This window comes from Sipha flava, unplaced genomic scaffold (genome assembly GCF_003268045.1).
Source record: "Sipha flava isolate LNK unplaced genomic scaffold, YSA_version1 41_pilon_pilon, whole genome shotgun sequence".
Taxonomy (NCBI): domain Eukaryota; kingdom Metazoa; phylum Arthropoda; class Insecta; order Hemiptera; family Aphididae; genus Sipha; species Sipha flava.
The window spans coordinates 74,698-95,345 of NW_020273144.1; the positions used below are offsets into that span (position 1 = coordinate 74,698).

Below are 20,648 nucleotides of genomic sequence, written 5' to 3' on the forward strand. Positions count from 1 at the left end.
ATCGAGTTTTCGACGACAAATTAATAGTTCGCGTATAATAGCCATAAAGCGTGGAAACGATGTGGACGGTCTCAATTAGCTGTTAGTCGCAAACCCTCGAAATACGATCCCCACAGCACAAATTATATTATAGGGTCCGCATGTCGATGGCTATTCCATTTTTCTTTCAGAACGTACACGATGCTTTCCCATCTCAAAATGTGTTTCGATAACATTGTACGAGTGGTTATTTGAATAATTTCGTAATTTTCGGGTATTTTATAACTAACATTTGAGAGAAGAATCGCGGGATTAAACTTAATTTAATTGTTATCTACCTGTTACGGAAAGTTCTCAAAACAAAACACGTAATTATTCATTTAAAAATCAATAAATAATTTCATGAACATATACAGTTTCGTAATTTTTTTTAAGAATTTCTTGTGCGTTTCGTGTCATAAACGAATGGTTTTTAGTCCGTTTTTATAGGTATTTTAGGGCATCAACTTCCGGGCCGTAATTATGTTCACATAAACGTTGCACTGTATATGTCGGTCGAGAACGTTCGTTTCTCATATTGTATGCACGAATCATAGTTTTCAAATGTACGCGGGAAATAATACTTACAATTTATTAATCATGCGGTACAGAAACGGTGGTTATAATAACCCTTGCACGTGGTTCGGCAAACAAACGTGTTATTTTTTTCTCTCTCCGAAACGTCTGTATTATATTCGTACAACACTAACGTTAAAAATTACAATACATATACACACACACGTGGTCGACGTAACATTTGGGCGAATCGTTATAATATTATTGTATTAATATTTCATTGTCGTATGCTTCAAGTTTTAGTCATTACACATGCGTAGTATGTAATACCCACACGCGCCAATTAACATTCGAGTGTTTGGCATTCGTTGCTCCGCTCCGCATGCAAATCTAAAATATACCTCGCGACTCCGGGGGCCGGTGCTGGAATAATAATGGCGCCTAATGTTAACTTTATTCCCGCGACGCCGTTCGTTTTATTGCGTTTATCGGCGGCTCGCGGGGAGGGTGTAAATAAATAAAAAAATTTAAAGAATAACAATTATAATAACGGCAAAATAAAACCGCAACAATCGGTTGCCTTCCGGACGGTCGGCGCTACGACCCGCGCGCATCGCGGCACGCGAACGCCGATTCGATGCAAATGACCATACACACGACAATCGCGCAGAACGTTCGTACAATACTTAGGTGGTGCTTACGCGGTGGAACGATTCGAGTTTTTCCAACCGCGCATTATTAGAGTTCAAGTTTTTTACGGAAAAGTTCGAGCGGGGTGTACAACACAATACACACAGTACCTGCGCAATATCATCGCACGTTGTTGTATTGTACTATGTGCTGCTGTGCTGTCAGTCAACTTTTTTTCTTCTTCTTAACCAGTGCGTTGAACCAAATGTATTCGAAATTCGTATTTTTTATTTATTTTTTTATCATTATTATTAATGGATACCCGCTCGGACGCCCCCGTTTCAAATGATTTTCTACGTAGAGCACACGTGTACAATAATAAAAACTAGTCGCCGTTTCGAAACCGTCCACATGCGTGATCGTCATCGTGATTCATCGTTTGGTTTTTATCCACTCTTGCACGCACATAATTACATTTTAAAAACAATAGAAAAAAATGATTATAATCCCTTTAGCGCCGACGTAAACAACGGCAAACTGAACACTCGTACATCCATGTGCCGGAGGACATTGACGTTAACACATCGTACGTATATACTATAATATTATTGTATGCTTACACAGTATGCTCAGCGCTTTGGACTCTTCGGTTTTATTGACGCTGTTCTGGGCTTCGCATCGCACCAACGAGTTGTGTAGCCGTCTGGTAATGTTTATCAGCCACAACTCGGACGTCACTTCGCCCGACGCGAACTGATCGTTGACGAACCAACGGTAGGTGACTTCCGGTGGGTTGGCTTTGGTCAAGCACAGGAACTGCACGTCCATCCCTTCGACCAATTTCCTCGTGGGACCGGCGACGGTCAGGGATATCTGAAACCGAGATAACGTTTTATTATTTAAACGCAATGCGATACGCGACACGGTTCGACGGTAGTCGTCCGTCAATATAACACGGATGACCTTTTATCGAGAATTTAACAATAACATATATATGTAATATATTGTCATCTGGGTTGTCACTATCGCGCTAATGCGACGAGTTTCGAACGATTAAAACACGCACAGATTTATGCAACACTCGACGTGTCAACACTATATATTTTGACAGGGCAGGCTCAAGTAAAAATAGTGCACTAGGTAAAATCAAATTTTGCCATCTCTAAAAAAAAAAATTTGAGCTTTTATTTTAATTTAGTACCTCCCTCTATTTTTTATGTGTCATATCTACATAAAAAATATTTTAATTTTTTATTTTATGTATAAAATTATATGTAAAAAGACTTAAAAACGATTTTTATAATGATTACTCAAAACCCATCACTATCGCGTCTACTAGAAATCGCGAAAGTGATTGTGTGGTTATTTATATTTTTGGAATAATTGAAAACGTCCAGTATAAATCGTAATATAAAGTAATATAATAACTTTAGACAATATTATTTTATTGTATTGGTAAGTGGATTTTACGAATAAATTGATTTAAATATTTTTCTTATAAAACATAGATAGAACTAAAAAAAATGTACAAATCAATTTTAAAAATACCGCCCCTACTTAAGTGCCGTTCTAGGCAGGTGCCTAGCTCGCCTATACCTTGAACCGGCTCTGTATTTTGAACTACTCTACACGGCAATGTAGTATAATAATTATAAAGTTTAACACAGAATTACGAGTTCAGTTGTACCTCGGAATTGCGGAGACCCGTCACAGGACGGTGAGAAATGTCTACTGCTGATAGGTGTCCGTAAATAACAAATAAAATAGTGTCTACGTGTATGCGTGCGGAAAATTCAATTTTATCGACTAATTAAAGTCACGTTTTACGTGTAAAACGATCAAGTATACAGTCGAGAAAGAATCGGAAATGTTAGGTTTTTCGTTGTTGTTGCGTTTCTCAACAAATCGGTACTCGGATTCGGATGAATAGTTATCGGAAATATGTGTACAATAGGTTCGCGTTCATCTGTTTGTAGCCGTCCGTCATTCCACGTGCATAGTTTTGCGTTTTAACTCGTTGGCATAAATGTAATTAGAACGAATAATGCAACACTGCAAGTTTAACCAATTACGCGCTGTCAATTCGTCGTCGGAACGGGGAGGGACGGACGCGGCGAGCGTTCTGCACACAAGTTGTGTATGTCGATTGAAGGACTGGAGGAGGAGGATAAAAAATAAGAGGAAAAAAAGCATGACCATGGTTATTAACGAAACTATTATGTGCACACAATGCGAAGTACGCGTACGGCGCGCGCCCTCTGATAAACAACCGCCACGCCGCTCCATAATTAGCACACACGATCGTGCGAGAAGAAGAAAAACGAGAGAGAGAAAAATGGAACGAAAACAGAACTGCAATAGACATGAGTATTATAATGTAATAACCACGCGTGAGTACAACACGCTCGGCCGTGCGGGCAACACGAGGATGGGATTTAGAAGATTTCGGAATTTTCGATATCGCGTATATATATATATATATATATATATATATATATATATGTAACGAATGATTGAACGTAATTAGCTCGCGTATAATATGATATTATTACGGTGTACGCGCTTGTACGTAGTACCGTGGTACGCTACTCGATCACGCGGATCTAGTTTTATTGATTATCGTTATGATTATTTTAATACGATACGGGTACGACGACGGGGCATGGACGGCGACTAACTGCTATTACTGTTTAAACCATATAACGTGTAATACGCACCGTTGCGTCGGCGATGAATATTATTGGAAAACTATTATTTTTTAATTCGAACGTCGTCCGACCAGAGCTGTATCCATGACCAACGGTCCTGGTATTATTATCCTGCACTCAGGTACGCGGCCGAGGTGTACTCTCGTGCGCCTGATACGCACACCGATACGTACATTAGTCTCTTATCCTGAGTAATGGTGTGTGTATACGTGCGCGTGTATGCGCGTGTGCGATGGATTCACACGCGCTTTGAAATCGTCGACGACTCGTTCCCTTCTCCTCCCGCGGTATGAGAGAAAGCAAGTTGTTGCAAGATGAATATCGAGACCGAAGGGAAACGAAAAAAGGGAAACGGAAAAAAAAAAATCAAAACAACATAAAAATAATAACGCATTAATTCCTTGTAAACACACGCAGCAGTGTCGTTAAAATGATAATATTAAATAATTATGATATTATTACAAATGTTAAACGCTCTACGACGACGGCCACGTGAAGAATGTACGAGTGCGTTGTCCATGTTTGTGTGTGTGTGTGTGTACTCGTATGTGTCATATGGGAAGCGAAGAGATTTCAGCCACACGTGTGCGCAGCGGTTACTGTACACTATGTACTGTGGGGCGAAAGAAAAACAAAAAAAAAAATATATACAACTTTGACGTCTGTCTGCCAGGCGTTATTACGGCTAACAACACGATGTTTTTTTTTTTCTTACGCAGAAGTCTGAATAACTATTTTAATGAGATAATATTATATTCGTTTTAATGGCTACAGAGTACCCCGTACTTACTTGCGCGAAGACGACGACGACCGGGACGGCGTCTCCGCAGGAGTTTTTTTTCTTTCACATTTCTGTACACCGTACGCCACCCCTCGTACGTCCGTTTCCTCTATCCTTCGCGCGCGCGTCTCGAACAAAAGGGGGAAAAAACGGAGACCGCGATCGCGCGCGCACAAGACCCCGTAATATTGTACAATAATACGTATATTTTTTAATATTCATCGAGCGGTAACTGCACCGGATCATCGTCACGTACAGCAAATCCGACCGGTACGCGTATGTACATGTATAAACGTATGTATGTGCGCACGTGTATACACACATACACAAACACCGATGCGCGTATAAGGCCGTGTGTTATTTGCCGCAGCACTCTATAATAATTAGAATAATTATTATTCGGAGCCTTCCCGATATCCTTTTGGTAACATTATTATTATTGTGATTATCGTTATCATTACGGACGGACACGACAATATGCGTTTCGCGTGGTACTGAAACAGCAGCGGCAGCAGCGGCAGCAGCGGCAGCAGCGGCAGCAACGGCAGCAGCAGAAGCATCGTCGGGCACCAGCAGCCGGGTGAACGAGAGGTCCGGAAAAAATAATTATATTATCATCATGCACCAGCTCCCTTTCTCTCTCGAACACATTGTTTCCGTCGCGTACGTGATGATATACCTCTCGCGTAACGTTATTACCGTGCATTATACACGTCGTGTTCCGAAATAATTATTACGGATATATATATATATATATATATATATATTTATATATTATTATTATTTATCCTTACGACGATTTCAAACTTTCGAACAGGGCACACGCACACGCGTAAGTTAAGGCCGGTAGACAGATTTAGTACGTCGTCGTGAGGTTTCTACTGATACGTATTATTATTATTACTATTATTATTTACGCGGTCGTCTTCGTCGCGCACGTAAGGTGGTTTTGTGTTGTTCGATAGTGGATTGCGGTAACCGATCGTGGCCGACCGTTAATTATTTACAAAACGTTAAATTCTTAATGTGCAAACGAGACGTATTGACAAGGACGTGCTAGAATACATTATTTTATTATAAAGTTCGCGAAGTAAAGGGTTACCGTACAAAGTGCGTCGGGAATCATTAATGACAGTACACCGCAACGCGTCAAAATATAATTAACGCGCGCACCTGTATGCGATCGGTGATAGTGGATATCGATTTATAGAGTATTATCTTATAACAATATACAACGTTGACGTATACGCTAATATGAGTATCTGCAGTTGTTACGCGGGTGAATGATGTTACAACCAGTGGTGTTCCCATAGAGTGTACTGCACACACGCCGTATATTCTCAATACCGTAATCGTGCGCACGGGGTAGTCAGGGTAGACACTTGACTACTCAGTGAACCTTCCCTCTCTCACCAAAATATTCAATATTATCACAATAATAAATAACCGTATTATGTTTAACCACTTCGTAACATTCGTGAACGGTAAATATATGTATAAGAATATTGAAAAATATAATTATTAAGGCATTCTTAAACAAAGTTACCCCAACCAAATTTGTTGTTAATATTAAATGTTAATGTGTTATGTATAACTAACCTGCCAGTAATGTCTGCCCGCGCTTATGCTCAAAACTATTCTGATGTACACTTTCAAGTTTCGAGCACTTCGCGGACAAGTATTAAATGTAATCAGTTTTACAGGAATCAATTTTGGCCATATTTTGTTAGTGATATTCATTTTTCCCTCGGACGGTTAGTGGGTTATATAGTATATAAAGAAATTATTGATGGTATGCTATGCATTTACCATGGTATCGTTTTTTTTAATTCATTTTAATTTCTATTTCTATAAAAAATTAAAATTTTTACATTTCAAGTGTTCGCTAACGTTTACAACCGTTTTTCGCTACCACCGTCCAAACCGTGAAAATTTCCATATTCAGACATTCGTACGCGTAGTAAGTGTACTCTTAATGGAATCGATGGGAACATCGCTGGTTATAATATTATCACACGACATCATAAAGCCGAAATGAAAACGCCATTATTTATTATATAGGTAAAGAACGTGCGGTCGGATTGCTGTAATAACATTCAGCGCGCGAATAGTGATTTTACGTTTTAACAAAAAAAATTGAATAAAAATCTATCATTATAATATATGTTGTGTGCGCGAATTAATCGTTTGGAACATTAAAGTGAGCGGAATATTTTATCACTGTAAAGCTTTCGGCAGCGGCGACGACGACAACGTCAAATGCAGCAATAATATCTGTTATCGATCTCTTTCGTTTTTCATTTATTCATATCACTTTTTTATAAAACCCACGACGACGGATACCATGTCGCGCGACACGTTATACCACAAAGTTATATATATGTTCACGGTTATACGTGTATGGTTCTGTACATGTACCGAACGCGCAGTACGAACGGGCAACCATTCGTACGAAAAGAATCGAAAGGGTTTAACAAAACAACACGTCAACACGTATGAGAGCTACACGTCTACAACTATATGCTCTCCACCCCCGCGTGCCATCTGTTCTCCCAACTGAATTACACGGGGGTCGGCCACTACCATCGTCCACCACCTCCACGCGCAAGGTTTCGCTTCTATTTCGATTATTATTAGTACGGTACAACATTATACGATGTATTTTTATGGTTCAAGTGCGGTATGTTGTTCGGCGGATCGAATTGCAACGTATCGAATGCGCTCGGTGTAGAATCGAGATGATGAGTTTATTACGATACAGACGTTTTGCAATAATTACATACCTCTGGTCCTGTTCGATGGTTACGATACACGTGAACCACGCATTACGATATGGACGAACGAAAAATGTAAAATATATTTGATTACGGAAAAAAAAAAACCCCTAGACCGTCTTTGCAAACGCAATATTAATTGTTATGCCCACAACACATAAATCTCTTTATTTTTATCGGACTCAATCTTAAAACTTGATTTCGTTCGGCAAAATGTGTGTGAATACCACTTTGGTATCCTTATATAGACACTAGCTGTACTGTAAACGAACAGTAATGAATTACTTAAACCTACCGTTTTCCGAATTTCGCATTAAAAAAAGTGCACACATGTAATGTTTCGGAAATAATTATTGCTGGGTCTTATTATTCAAGACCATTGGGCGCTATAAATCGTATATAATTTGTGTTGACGTTTACCGTCTCTTGAACAGTGATACTAACACCAGGAATGATTTTCGAATTTTAAAAAGAAACCGATAAAACGTTACGAGAGGAAAAAATAAAAAATCCGAATCGTACATATACCGACTTTAATGAGGGGGGGGGGAAACGAAAAAAAATAAATACACTAGATTTGCAGGCGCAGGAGAGACGGTCGACTGTATATAATAATAATAATAATAGAATTGTGTATTGATAGCAATGGAAGTGTACCTTCACTACGTGTACCGCATGCTTTACACACATGCCGACTTAGCTGTTGAGATGACGCCAAGACGTACAGGAATAAGGATGTATACACACATGTAGATACTTAAACGCGCTTTACACGAATCCACTGGCGGTTTATAAAATACACTGTATTATAATTAACCCTTTCGGCCGGGCCGGTGCATTGGACACGGTTAGACGCGGTATATATTACGTTGGTCGAGCCGAGCGCGTCGTGACATGCATTGATCATTTAGGGAACGCGAACGGGGTACACACACCGTCGTCATTATCGTAATGATGATATTACGTATACATATTAATGTGTTTATGCACGGCAGCGCGTTAGAAAAATAATATTATATCGTTTTCGTACATATTATGTATAATATTCCTATAATCCCCGTGCGTCCGGATCTGTCGACATCGTTCAACCAGCTAATCTCATTAATATTATCACGATTTGATTTTTTTCAAACAATACTTTCATCGCAAGTTAACTAATTCACATCCCCACGGTCGTCCCACCTATGGCATAAGCTTACTGATCGTGTTAAACGCATTTAGGTGTTTAGTGCACTTGCACTAACCTCAACAGAGAAAAATAAAAAGTAATAATTTTCGATCCTCAGTAATGACCGTAACTAATATAACATTCATGTATTGTACTTCGTAGTGCACTGTTTTAAACCGAATTCAAAAATGAAACTACGGGGAAATGTTTTCCCTAACGATGACTAAGTAGCAGTGGGTGCCGAGGAGGGTGTATTATTATTTTTATTATTAGTGTTTGACAACGTTGTCCGGTAATAGCGTTTATTTCGGAGCGTGCGTTGGTTAGCGTTTCCCACGCCCATATGACAACAGACGTCAACTCGTCCATCAGCTGACGTCTTACGTTTTTGTTTCTTTTCATTGCGCCTCACGTAAATATATATATATATATATATATATGTATATAATTAAAGATATATATTTTTACAATAGCACTTTGTCCTTACAAATATTTCGTTTCTTCGATTTTGCATAGGTACGATTAGGAGAAAGGTACGCGCGCTTAAGGAAGATAAGCAACTTCTGTAAGTTTCTTGTTCTCACCCCTAAATATTTTTTTGTTTGTGTTATTTTGTTTTTATATTTCTTTTCACCTAGTCATAACGGTTTATAGTAAATGAAATAATTGGGGGTGAGCTTCGGCGAGGGGATGATTTACAAGTATAAAATTAGCTCGTAGAAATTCATTCCCTTACTATAAGTCAACATACCACTTTAAATTGACCCATAGCAGGGCCGGAGTTAGGGGAAAATGTGAGGGTGCAATTCCCCGCCTATGAAAAACCTAAATATATTTTCGACAAAGAAAGTAGTCGGCAAATTTGTGTATTAAAACCCATCCCTATTTCAATATTTGCCAGTGCCAACCCTTATCCGAGTTATAATGTTTATTGATCTATAGGTAGTTTTTGTATTCCTGTCAGCTCTTTTAACGTATTGATGGTTGTACGGTTATCGTCCAAAAACGATGTAAACGAAAAATACAAATATAAGTGGTCACGTTCGGTTATACACCACTTATACTAACTCAAAAATATGGCGGCAAAGTTGTAATTATTACCAGTATTAGTGATTTTAATTAGTAACGCGCTGTTCACCACCAGGATCATACACCGTCGAAGGGATTTTCGCCGGACGACCAATCATTTTTTTTTTTTTGGCTATAAATAGCCAACGTCCAGCGGTACACTGTTTCACGTTCGCATAATTTTTCCCAGCCTTTTCAAAGTACTATTGTACGTAGGCGACAAAACATTTTCACCGGGTGACATTTGTGTCCGTCTGGTCAACTGGTTTGGAAATCGCATCGATTCCACGTGTACGGGTTACAATACCGGGGTACGCGACGGTGGCGACCTTGGCCGACTACTTAATTGTAAAGCCGATCGAGTAAAAAAAATTAGATGTATCGCGTGGGCAATAATTGGGTTCAAGTAGACTCGGTTGCACGAAAACAAAGACACGGCACCGAACGCGCTACATTGTCGCTCAGAACTGTACAATAACTGCGGCGACGCCTTCGTAGACGTAAATTTAACAACTGTCGAGCCGGACACGGGCCGTCGCGTTTCGTCGGACTTGCTATAATTAGTGATTACGCATATTCGCGGATGTTAATGCCGATGTATGTTATTATATCGAAATCGGACGAGTAATCACGCGGACATGCGAAAACTCTTGTTTCGCGGCGTTGCCGGTCTCTGGCGGTAATTTTCGAAGAGAAAAAGCGAACGCGATTCAAGTAAATGCAAATTTGAAGCTTATACGGTACGGGATTAGCGCTAGTAACGCGACACAAAAAACAAGAAACGTGTTTTTTAGATGAAAATAAAAAACAAAACGAAACAACACGTCGCACACGTGCGGATCGAACATTTTGAAAGATTCGCTCTTTGAGTCCTCGGAATCCATCCGCTCACGCACATTTCAAGCCGTTTCGTCGAATTCGCTTTCCTTACTCTATATTTATTGCATGGTCACTCTTCAACAAAACCGTTCCTTTGTTCCTTTATTTGTCCATATTTGTTCGAGTAATGTAATTAGTCGATCAACGTTAATAATAGCCAATCTCTCTTTCGATCTTTAACAGTCGTACCGTATTTATATTAATTTAAATACAGCGGTTTAACTCGTACCGTATTTATCTTAACATTCCGATTTAACTTAACAATACGAAAACTGTCCGTTTGTTATTCGGCAACTTTGTACAAGCATCTAAAAAGGGTATCAAACCCATTTCGTTGTAATACGTTCAATACGTTTTTCAATGCAGCCGACGCGATTTGCATTTATTGGTTTTCGCATTTGACCGGAACGACTAACAACGAGTACATTGCTATGTGTTACGTTTCAATAAAGAGACTTAAAACATGTTTTAATACCGCACGTCGTTTCCTCGTACAATCATTGTCGATGTGCTTTAACGGCGTACTGAGTACGTCCAACAGTATTCGCGTGTATCATAATGTCACGTCTAACGTGTTGTAATATTATGCTACCAATACGTGTGAGCACTATTACAATATGTGTATATTGATGGCGTAGAGCACAAGTGTGATAAGTGACATTTTCGTAATTGTTCTGGAGAACGATTTTTAAGTTTGAGTTGTTATAACAATTCAAAAATGTAACGAACCGTAATGAAATTTTTGTTATATTTCCTTAACGTGTAATAAAGATAGAAAAACTACATTTATATTCTTAAAAAAATTTAAAAAAAAATAATATTGTACTTAACACATTTTGTACAAGTAAAAATAATACTTTAACACAACACATTTTTCTTCTAATTTCAATAAAGAACGACAATTACTTGAATAATGTTATAATTTCGTTTGTGCATAATGTGCAGAATTTTATGATTAAATTGAATATGCACTTAACTCATTTTTCAAAAAAATGTCACTTATCACACTTGTGCGGTACGCCATCGATAAGTAAATATGCGTATGCGTTGTACAGTTTAGAACTTTTTAGCCGGACACTATCTCCACTACGACGACACTACGGCAGTAATTGGGTGGGTTCGCGTACGCATTAGAAGACTTAGAAGACGAAAATAATATGGTAAACAGTATTAAATGCACAACCACGTGTGTTCTGCGCGCGTGCGTTAATGATTTAATATGATTGTCGAACGTGTGTGTGCGACGGGGTAAGGCAAACATTACTCCGAATCAACATCCCCAACGGGATTATTAACCGACGATTAATCGTACGTGTACCTGGCCCACGTGCGAACGCTCGGGAATGTCGCTTCGATAGGAGCACAATAATAATCACGTATTTATCGCAACGATACACTCCGTGCAACGAAGTATTATTGATCGACCATATAATGATAATAGACTGCCGGTCAAACTGTGCCGAAAATATCAAATATAATATCCCCCCGTCTGATCCGTGCGATTAAGTCATACGATTAAGCCATAGGACCAACAAACACTGTCAACCTCGACTTTTCTTCGAGAATACCGGATTTGACAAATTAATTCGAAAAAAATAATATAAAATATTTGTCGATAATTTATATTATACAATAATGAAGTTTTAAAAAATGAAAACATTTTAACTTATTGCCGTAGAAGATTTGTAGTTTTAATTTAGATAAGTATAAATAAAAAAAATACTCTTAGCCGTACAATAACATTTTTGAAATTCAATTGTTACAATACATCGGAGCACCCCCAATGAGCAATAAAATTTGTGCCGGATGAGCAGTTCTCTTATAAAAATACAAGTATTATTTTGAATTTTATCATCACCGAGCAGTAGAGAGAGAGAAATAAAGCACTGAATTGTAACAATAAATCAACCAAATGTGCAAAGGATTTACTTCGAGTCGACAACGATCGTAATGCATAAGCAAACGGGGATTGGAGTTTGGGACGAAATAATATGTATCACAATAATAAACGATTACGGTGACCGATCCGAACGAAATCGACGACGATATTATTGTTGCACGTGTACGTTTTCGCTTCCACGCTGTACGTACGCGCCATGAAACACATATACTACACGTTATATATACATGCATAATACGTATATAGCGATTTAAAGATGGTAATTTACGATTTCTCGTACATGTACATACATGTATGCGCGAACGTGTAGCTTTGAGACCGTTTTTTTTTTTTCATTATGAGATGGGAGTTTTCCTTTAACGATATTTTCGGTGCTCCGACACATCGACCTCACATATTTTGCTGGGCGGATCCCCGCGCGCACTTACGGCGCTATTGGGAGTCGTAAAAATCAATTTATTGACTATTATTCACTGTAAGTTTCTCGATAGACGCATTATGTCTCTTCTCAGCGCGGTTATTTTCAATAATTACCACAGCCGTTATTGTAAATAGCACGATGAACGTCGACTGGTGTGTGGTAAAACTACAAGTTCGAAAAACAAATTATCGTTATAACCTAGAAGTGTGTAGTCGCCGGAGTGTAGGTATAAAACTATATAAAATTTCTAATAATAATTTATCGAATCCACATTATCCGTATCAAATCATATGCAAATTTTCCCTTTAAAACGAGGGTTTTTTTTCTCATTCTGTTAATCGAAAAACTTGTTTGAATTAATTATAAAAAAAAAAAAAAAATCTGAATCAGAAATCAGCAATAAAATGTGATTCGTAATAACTATTTCTTTGATATTATTTTATTTTTATTTTGAATTCATCGAAAAACGTTAGTATATAATGCGAGTATATTTACCAGTGCGTACCGTGAAACCAATAAAATTTTATCCACTACGGCGTACATATTATTTCGAATAAATTCTCTCCTCTGTAGCGCGTCACATCAAACGCGAAATATAACGCAAAAACATCTACGGCGACGAGCACTTGAATAATACACGGATGGCACAATTACTTTTTTATCAATGGTACCGCGCCGAGTAATTGTTCTTTATAATATTTATAACTATATTAAGAGCTAAAAGCCGGAATAGTGAAATGTCAAAGCGTTCGTAATTGAAAATACAGGATTTGATAGAAGAGTGGATAGACGCAGCAGCGACGAGGTTTTTAGTTCGAATTATCGTCAATTTGTCACTTTACACTGTTCCAAGTTATTAACCACACGTATGCCGTGTAACATTCCTTTTACTGTTTCATAGAAATCTCACAACGAAAGAAGGAATAAAGAACGAAGTTTAATATGTGTGAAACACTAGCAGCTAATAATGTTTAAAAGACTACCCGAGAGCGAGACGAAAGGAGCTAATGATAGTTTTCGTATTTAGAATAATAATTAACCAGCGTCTACGACAGTTGTGATGCTTATCACCATGAAGAAAAAAAAAATTCAAAACGAGTTTTTCGTCTGAAAATGACAAGAAATCTGAGAATAACATCATTTTATTTTATTTTTTATTTTTTTTTATCTAAATTACATTGCTTACCCACGCGGACACAAGCAACACGTAGTAATCTCAAACGAACGCGTGAATATGCAAACAGATACTAGATCAATATGTCGAAACATCATTGTTCAACTAGCCGGTCGTACATTGTATCTATTGATTTTGTGATTTTTCATTTCTTACCTCACCATATGTTTCTTTTGAACATTGATTTATATTATAGATTATAATTTGATCCATAAATATTTTTACACTCCGAATGTGCACATTATCGCTTAAGAACAAGTCAAAATACACGTTGAACACACATAACGTATATACATGGCATTATTTCATCGAATATTTGTGTAAGTATCTATTCGTAATCAAAGTATACACTGATAGAGAGAGAGAAAGAGAGAGTGAGAGAGAATAAACTCTTCGAGTGTTAAAATCATTGTCACGTCTTGCACAATATTATTGTTATTATGTTAATAATGAATGTTACTGCAATGAAATCTCGAATTGAAAATTTTTAATTAACAGACCATGTATATATTACTATGCAAATACGTAATTTAATAATTCACTTGTCGTGCGAATAAAATTATTTGAAGTCGGGAAACTGTTGTTGGGTTCGAATTCAGATTAATACGCTTTATAAGATACCGGGGAACAATTAAGTTTGAAAAGTAATTATTATATTCAGGTAACAAAATATACGGGAGTATAAGTTCATGCGTGTATTACCAACATCGTGTACATCGCAATCCGATCCTAACCCATGAATATATTCTAACATGATCAGTATGATTGAACTTTATAACCAGGGCCGGCGTAAGGCTAAATGATGCCCCAGGTCAAAATGCCAACTGACCTTTTTTTCATACAACTACCCGTAATATGGTATTACTTAGAAAAAAATGTTGTTCCTGGACAGAAAAATTATATAATATGTTTAACTTGTACATCCATACCAACTTGTACATGTTATCGTCTAATTTTTTAATCATGAGTCATAATGACTTGACGCGATCCCGATTAAACGATAATAAATATTCGGCAATTTTTATATTTATAGAGTAACATATGATGAAACATTCTATGCTAAACTATAGTAAATATACTTTAAATAAACTCATATTATATATATATATATTAATATTAAAAAAAAATAATAATAATAATATTACTTACATAAGTGCAAAATTGTAAAAATCAATTTCGGCACCCCTCTGAAAATGGCGCTCTAGGCGACCCTCTAGGCGACCACCTGAGTCGCCTTACCCTCACGCCGGCTTTGTTCATAACTGTGTAATGTATTGAAACGCACGTTTGGATATCGAGACGCTAGAGATAATTACGCACACATGATTTAATCGTAATGTGGACGAATCGAAAACTGCTGTTTCGATAAGTTAAGATTTTGTGTATCGCGAAAGAACCGATAAAGACGAGTAAGGATAGGCCTAATAGTACGATATGCAATTGTAAACCTTTTTAGGTACATATATTTTAACGCTATTCTTAATGTTAGAAAAAAAAATCATAAATCCCCAAGACTATTGATTTAGAAATAAACTAAAAATAAATTAAGATAAACCGTTGAAATTATCTACACATTTAGTAATTAGTTTTAACTACTAACAGGCGTTATTATTTATTAATAATAAAAGTTTTAAATTAATTTATAGTTGATTAATAAATAAACGCCACTGCTGTAGTAATTCATCTTATACCCATGCTGTAGTTACAATAATTGTTCGAAGAGATGATTTTGATAAGATAAGTAAATAATTTAGACTATGTATATTGTATTTAATTTTGATGAATATTTAATAATATACACAATATTTAATATCTATTAATGGATAATATTGCAGGTACATAATATAATTATACTGAAGCTATATGTACTAATTTTTTTTTATTTTTTTTATCGAACGGAATATCTAATTGATTTTTTTCCCTTATCAGACCAATCTAAATATTTAATTATGAAATAAATTCAATTCAATGGCAAAATGTTGTGATATCGGGATAAATTACTAGCTATTGAATTATGATTATCTAAAATATATACTACTCGCACATTAGTATTGCAATGCAACTAATTACAAATTCGTATATGCGTGTAGATATTATAATTTAAAAGATTAAACAACAAAATAAAGCGATTTCTTATATGATAGCCAAACAAACAAAACAATACGCATAGAAATATTAGATAAATTAAAAATAATATTAATAATACATAAGATACTACAACATTTGGCGCACGATATTAATTTGAACACATGAACGTTATTATGAATATTATTTTACAAGTGAAATCGATGCGTTTTTAAAAAAAATATTTCAGATGATGTGGTCGAAAAAAACGATGTATGTGGTTTTCGTGTACAATGAACAATCGACAATAGACTACTCAATTAACTCACTGATCTAAAATATATATTTCGGCTCACGACGAAAAAAAACCTGCATTAACTAGAGCAAACTGAAATTTATGACCATGATATATTTTTTATATTATAAAATATCATAATAAACAAGTTATGTTTCTTAAAAAGTGGTGACTAGATTGTTATATACTGGAAGTAGAATAATAAATTGTATTAAAAAAAAGCTATGCGTATTATATCTTAGGTGTACAATATTGCGCAGTACCTACGCGTTTATTTATTTTCATTTTAGAGTTTGGTATAACAAATTAAAAATAAAAGTTTATTACTTAATTTCCAAATATTTCAAAAAATTATTATTTATTCGCGTAATAGTATAAGTGAATAATATAATAATTTTAAATTAAAACGTACCGTTGTGATAATAATATAAATATATTTCACATAAAATCATACATATACGTATATAGAGACTTTATACGAGTTATATGTATTCCCGGAAAAGTTAAATTTATTCGTATAATTCAAAAAACGGCTGTACGCAGTAATAAGTGTTTTAATTAGTTTCAGACCTCTCGGCAGTATCTTGTGTAAATATCATTTGCATTTGTAATTTTTTTAAGAAAAATGTATAAATATAAACGCTTATAAATCGTAAAATAATTAAATCTGATAAGAACCGAATCACCGAAATATAATATATTAGTTACGTTTCTCGTACGTTTCGCCTAATAACGCGGCGGTCAGAAAAAAAATATATTTTTAATTAAATCCAACCAAAGATGGGGTAACGAAATAAAGAAAAGGATCTTATCGAGCCCGTTGAAATACACGGTGTATACATGTTGTACAATAATATGTCTAATCTTAATCGTTTCCCTAATGTGGACAATAATTTATGTATTTTTATTTATTTATTTTTATTTTTATCTCGATCGCTGCAACCGGAATTTTACCGTGCGATCAAATCACTCTTACGTACGTATTCGCGTAGAAAAATCGACACCTAATGTATATTCATCGTGTGAGGAAATATTACAGTTACCGCTGAACCATTCACTTGCAGGCGAGTGTTATACATTGCCGTGCATTAAATTATTATAACATTTTTCAAACGTAGAATATTATCAACAATCGAAGCCGAGCAGTGATTCAGTAACTAGTCAATACTAATGTATACATGTGTATTGGTATTCGAGCGTTATAAATAATATTAAACTTATTAATTTTCAAATAAATTTATTTTTGGTTTATCATCTGTTACTTGTTGGTTAACGAGTTTATTTCTGTTATGAATTTTACCAATCGAGAAAAGTTTGAAATTGTTCAGCACAAAAGAAAAAAGAAGAATCATTTTGTATCTGTGTATAATGTACATGTATGTATGAATGTGTGTATTTTTTTCTTCCTACACTCCTCAGATACGTTTTTCTGTATGATAAGTAGGTGATAATAATTTGTATTAGCTCTACCAAAACGTAAATATAACGAAGAAAAAAATGCGACAGTATTATTTTTTTTTTTTTAACCGAATAACGGTTTTTTTACTCGCAACCATTATTACTTATAACGAACGTAATTGAATTACTTTCGTAGCTTATCGAAGTACTTAGACGTATCGAAATCAGTACAACTGTAGCTCAATCGACAGTTGAAAAAAATATGTGTACCTGACTGTCATTATAAGTATAGAAACGTAGTGACACCCACCGGAGTTCCGTGCAGCTTTAACTATGACACCATAATGTAATGAGGTTATTATTTTCAACACTTAGTACTTACACTACCCTCCGTGTCTTCCGTGAGTACTAGTGCAGTTGCACTATTCAAGAACCTGCGTGGGTGCTACTGTTAAGACTCGTATGAAATCGGAAGCACATAAAAAGGTAATTAAGTTCCCTACCTCTCCTGCGAACGTACCGTTTCGAGGATTTCGCAAATCTTATCGGGTGTAGTACACACACACACACACACACACATTTATACAGGCGCGGATCCAACTATGGTTAACAAGAGGGACGAGTTATGAATAAGTATACATATTTAAATACCAACTCGTAAATACAAATTTTCTCGTTTATATTTATATATATATGCAGTAGTAAATAATGCATTTCCTTATAATTCATAACGAATACTTTTTTTGGTAAATTGCATTGAATTTCTATATTCAATTGTTTTGATTAAAATTTATTTATTTGAGGATATTTCATGTTTTTTATAACATTAGACAAAATTGACGCTTAATTCAGCTTGAGATTCTCAAGTTAGATTTCTGACTTTCTGCGGTTTTAAATATTTTGTTAGATCAGTTCTATTTTCAATTTAATTTTTTTTTTCTAATGCAAATTATATTTACACAAAATATTAATATCTGATACACAACAAATCAAATCATAAACTTTAATACGGTGAACGAGGAGAACTGCCACTCCAACCACCTCCTCCAAAATCAGTGTCTGTATATATATATATATATATATATCGCATCCATACACACATAGGTTATAAATCGTATGCATTATACTAATACCGTGAAATATTTACTTACATATGTGTACATATTTTTTTTTATAATAAACAATTGGAAGAGGAGCGCGTAACCGAGAAACGCGTAAAAGATATTTTTACCAGAAGACAACAAAGCCACGGTTCCTATGTGAATAATAAAATTGTCTGAAACCCGAGACCCGCACTCGAGTGCTCCTCCGCAAATTACAATATTATTCGCACTCATTTTGCAAAATAATACGCTTGCTCTCGAAATTTCGTCGAAATCATTTGGTTAATACACGCGCAAACACACTCACACTCACATCCAACCTTTTTCATGTACGCACAATAAAGCGCTGTACATAAATGTCGTATGTGTTTAACGTATGGACAAGTATATTTTGTATTATTTATGTATATACTTTGTGTGTGTGTGTGCGAGTGCGTTCCATAAATATATGCACAGACGAGTATGGTGGTTAGGTGTATATGAATATATTATGTACTGTGTACGCGCTGTCTACGAGCGCACTCACCTTCGGAGCGAATTTGACATGCAAATGGATTTTCGTTTGTAACTTTTTGTCGATGGCCGAGTTGTGCGCCTGACACCAAATTGACGTGTTGTGGTGTTCCATTTTCGGTACGAATTTCAACACGGACCTGGTGGTAAACCGTTTGCTGTCGGCCGCCATAACCTCGATGTACGTCTTGACAACGTCCACGATCGGGGCGCCGGTACCATCGGTCCAGGTGATCTGCGTAAAACATTAAAAAAAAACTATTAATATTAATATAATAAATCAAATCGATCTCAATACGGATTAGAAACGGTGTGGCGAGCAACGAGTTATAATATTGTCAGAAGCGACCGTACGAAACGAGTGTAGAGGAACGTGTCGATCGCACTTTAGCGATAACGTTATATTATGCATAATCGCGTCGTGCATATAATGATAATCAATGGAAGATTTAAAAAAAAAAAACTCCTTACGAGATTTTTGGTTTTCGCCAAAATAATTTGTGTATTACAACAATTTGTTGTCCGCGTTTAATAAACATTTTTTTTCTTTCGTTTCGACATGACGAATGCGTCACTGTTAACAGTAAATACATCAAGCTGATAACGAAGTACAAAAAAAATATTTTTGATTTCGAAAAACGTAAATTGTTGTCGCTCTAAACGCTAAAGAAACAACTATATGCGCGAGTTTGTGTTTAAAGGACTGTAACACGATTGAGCATAAAATTTACCTTTTTATGAGACGATTGAACAAATTTATCGGCATATCAAAGAATATAGAAATACAATAGAAACCTACACGATTGAGCATAAAAATAACTCTGCGATGTTCCCAATATCAGTTTTGAATGCGACTGTGTTGTCCAAAAGTTTCAATCACATTACGTTTATCTAAGATTGAGAAAATTATTGCCGAACCAACGTGGATACATATATCCATCTTAAGCCGATCATTTACTATTTGTACACCTCCATCTCAAAAAATAATCCTTATTTCGTTCTCCGACTAATTTATATTTGTAAAAATTCATTAGGGCCAATTCTTTGCCTCTTTCCGGCAAAGTGATTGTTATATCTAAGTATATTGAAAACATAATAAGTAGATACACTTTATAATTATACAATCTACGCAACGCACTATATTTAATACGATTAGAGGTGATCAAACACGACATAAACTGAATTATTTAGAAAATAATTTTGGAATCGTAACCATTGTAATTATTTCTTATTTTCCT

At 35.8% G+C, this 20,648-nt stretch overlaps 1 protein-coding gene across 1 annotated transcript in view; it reads right to left on the reverse strand.

The window, feature by feature from the left end:
• Positions 1-20,648, reverse strand: part of LOC112688950 (irregular chiasm C-roughest protein-like) — a 136,403-nt gene that overhangs the window by 38,980 nt on the left and 76,775 nt on the right. Inside the window, exons 4-5 of the mRNA XM_025562396.1 lie at positions 19,424-19,645; positions 1,785-2,037 (exon numbers count right to left, since the gene is read on the reverse strand). Of these exons, the coding sequence (XP_025418181.1) occupies positions 1,785-2,037; positions 19,424-19,645 (475 nt within the window). The remainder of the gene's footprint in view (positions 1-1,784; positions 2,038-19,423; positions 19,646-20,648) is intronic.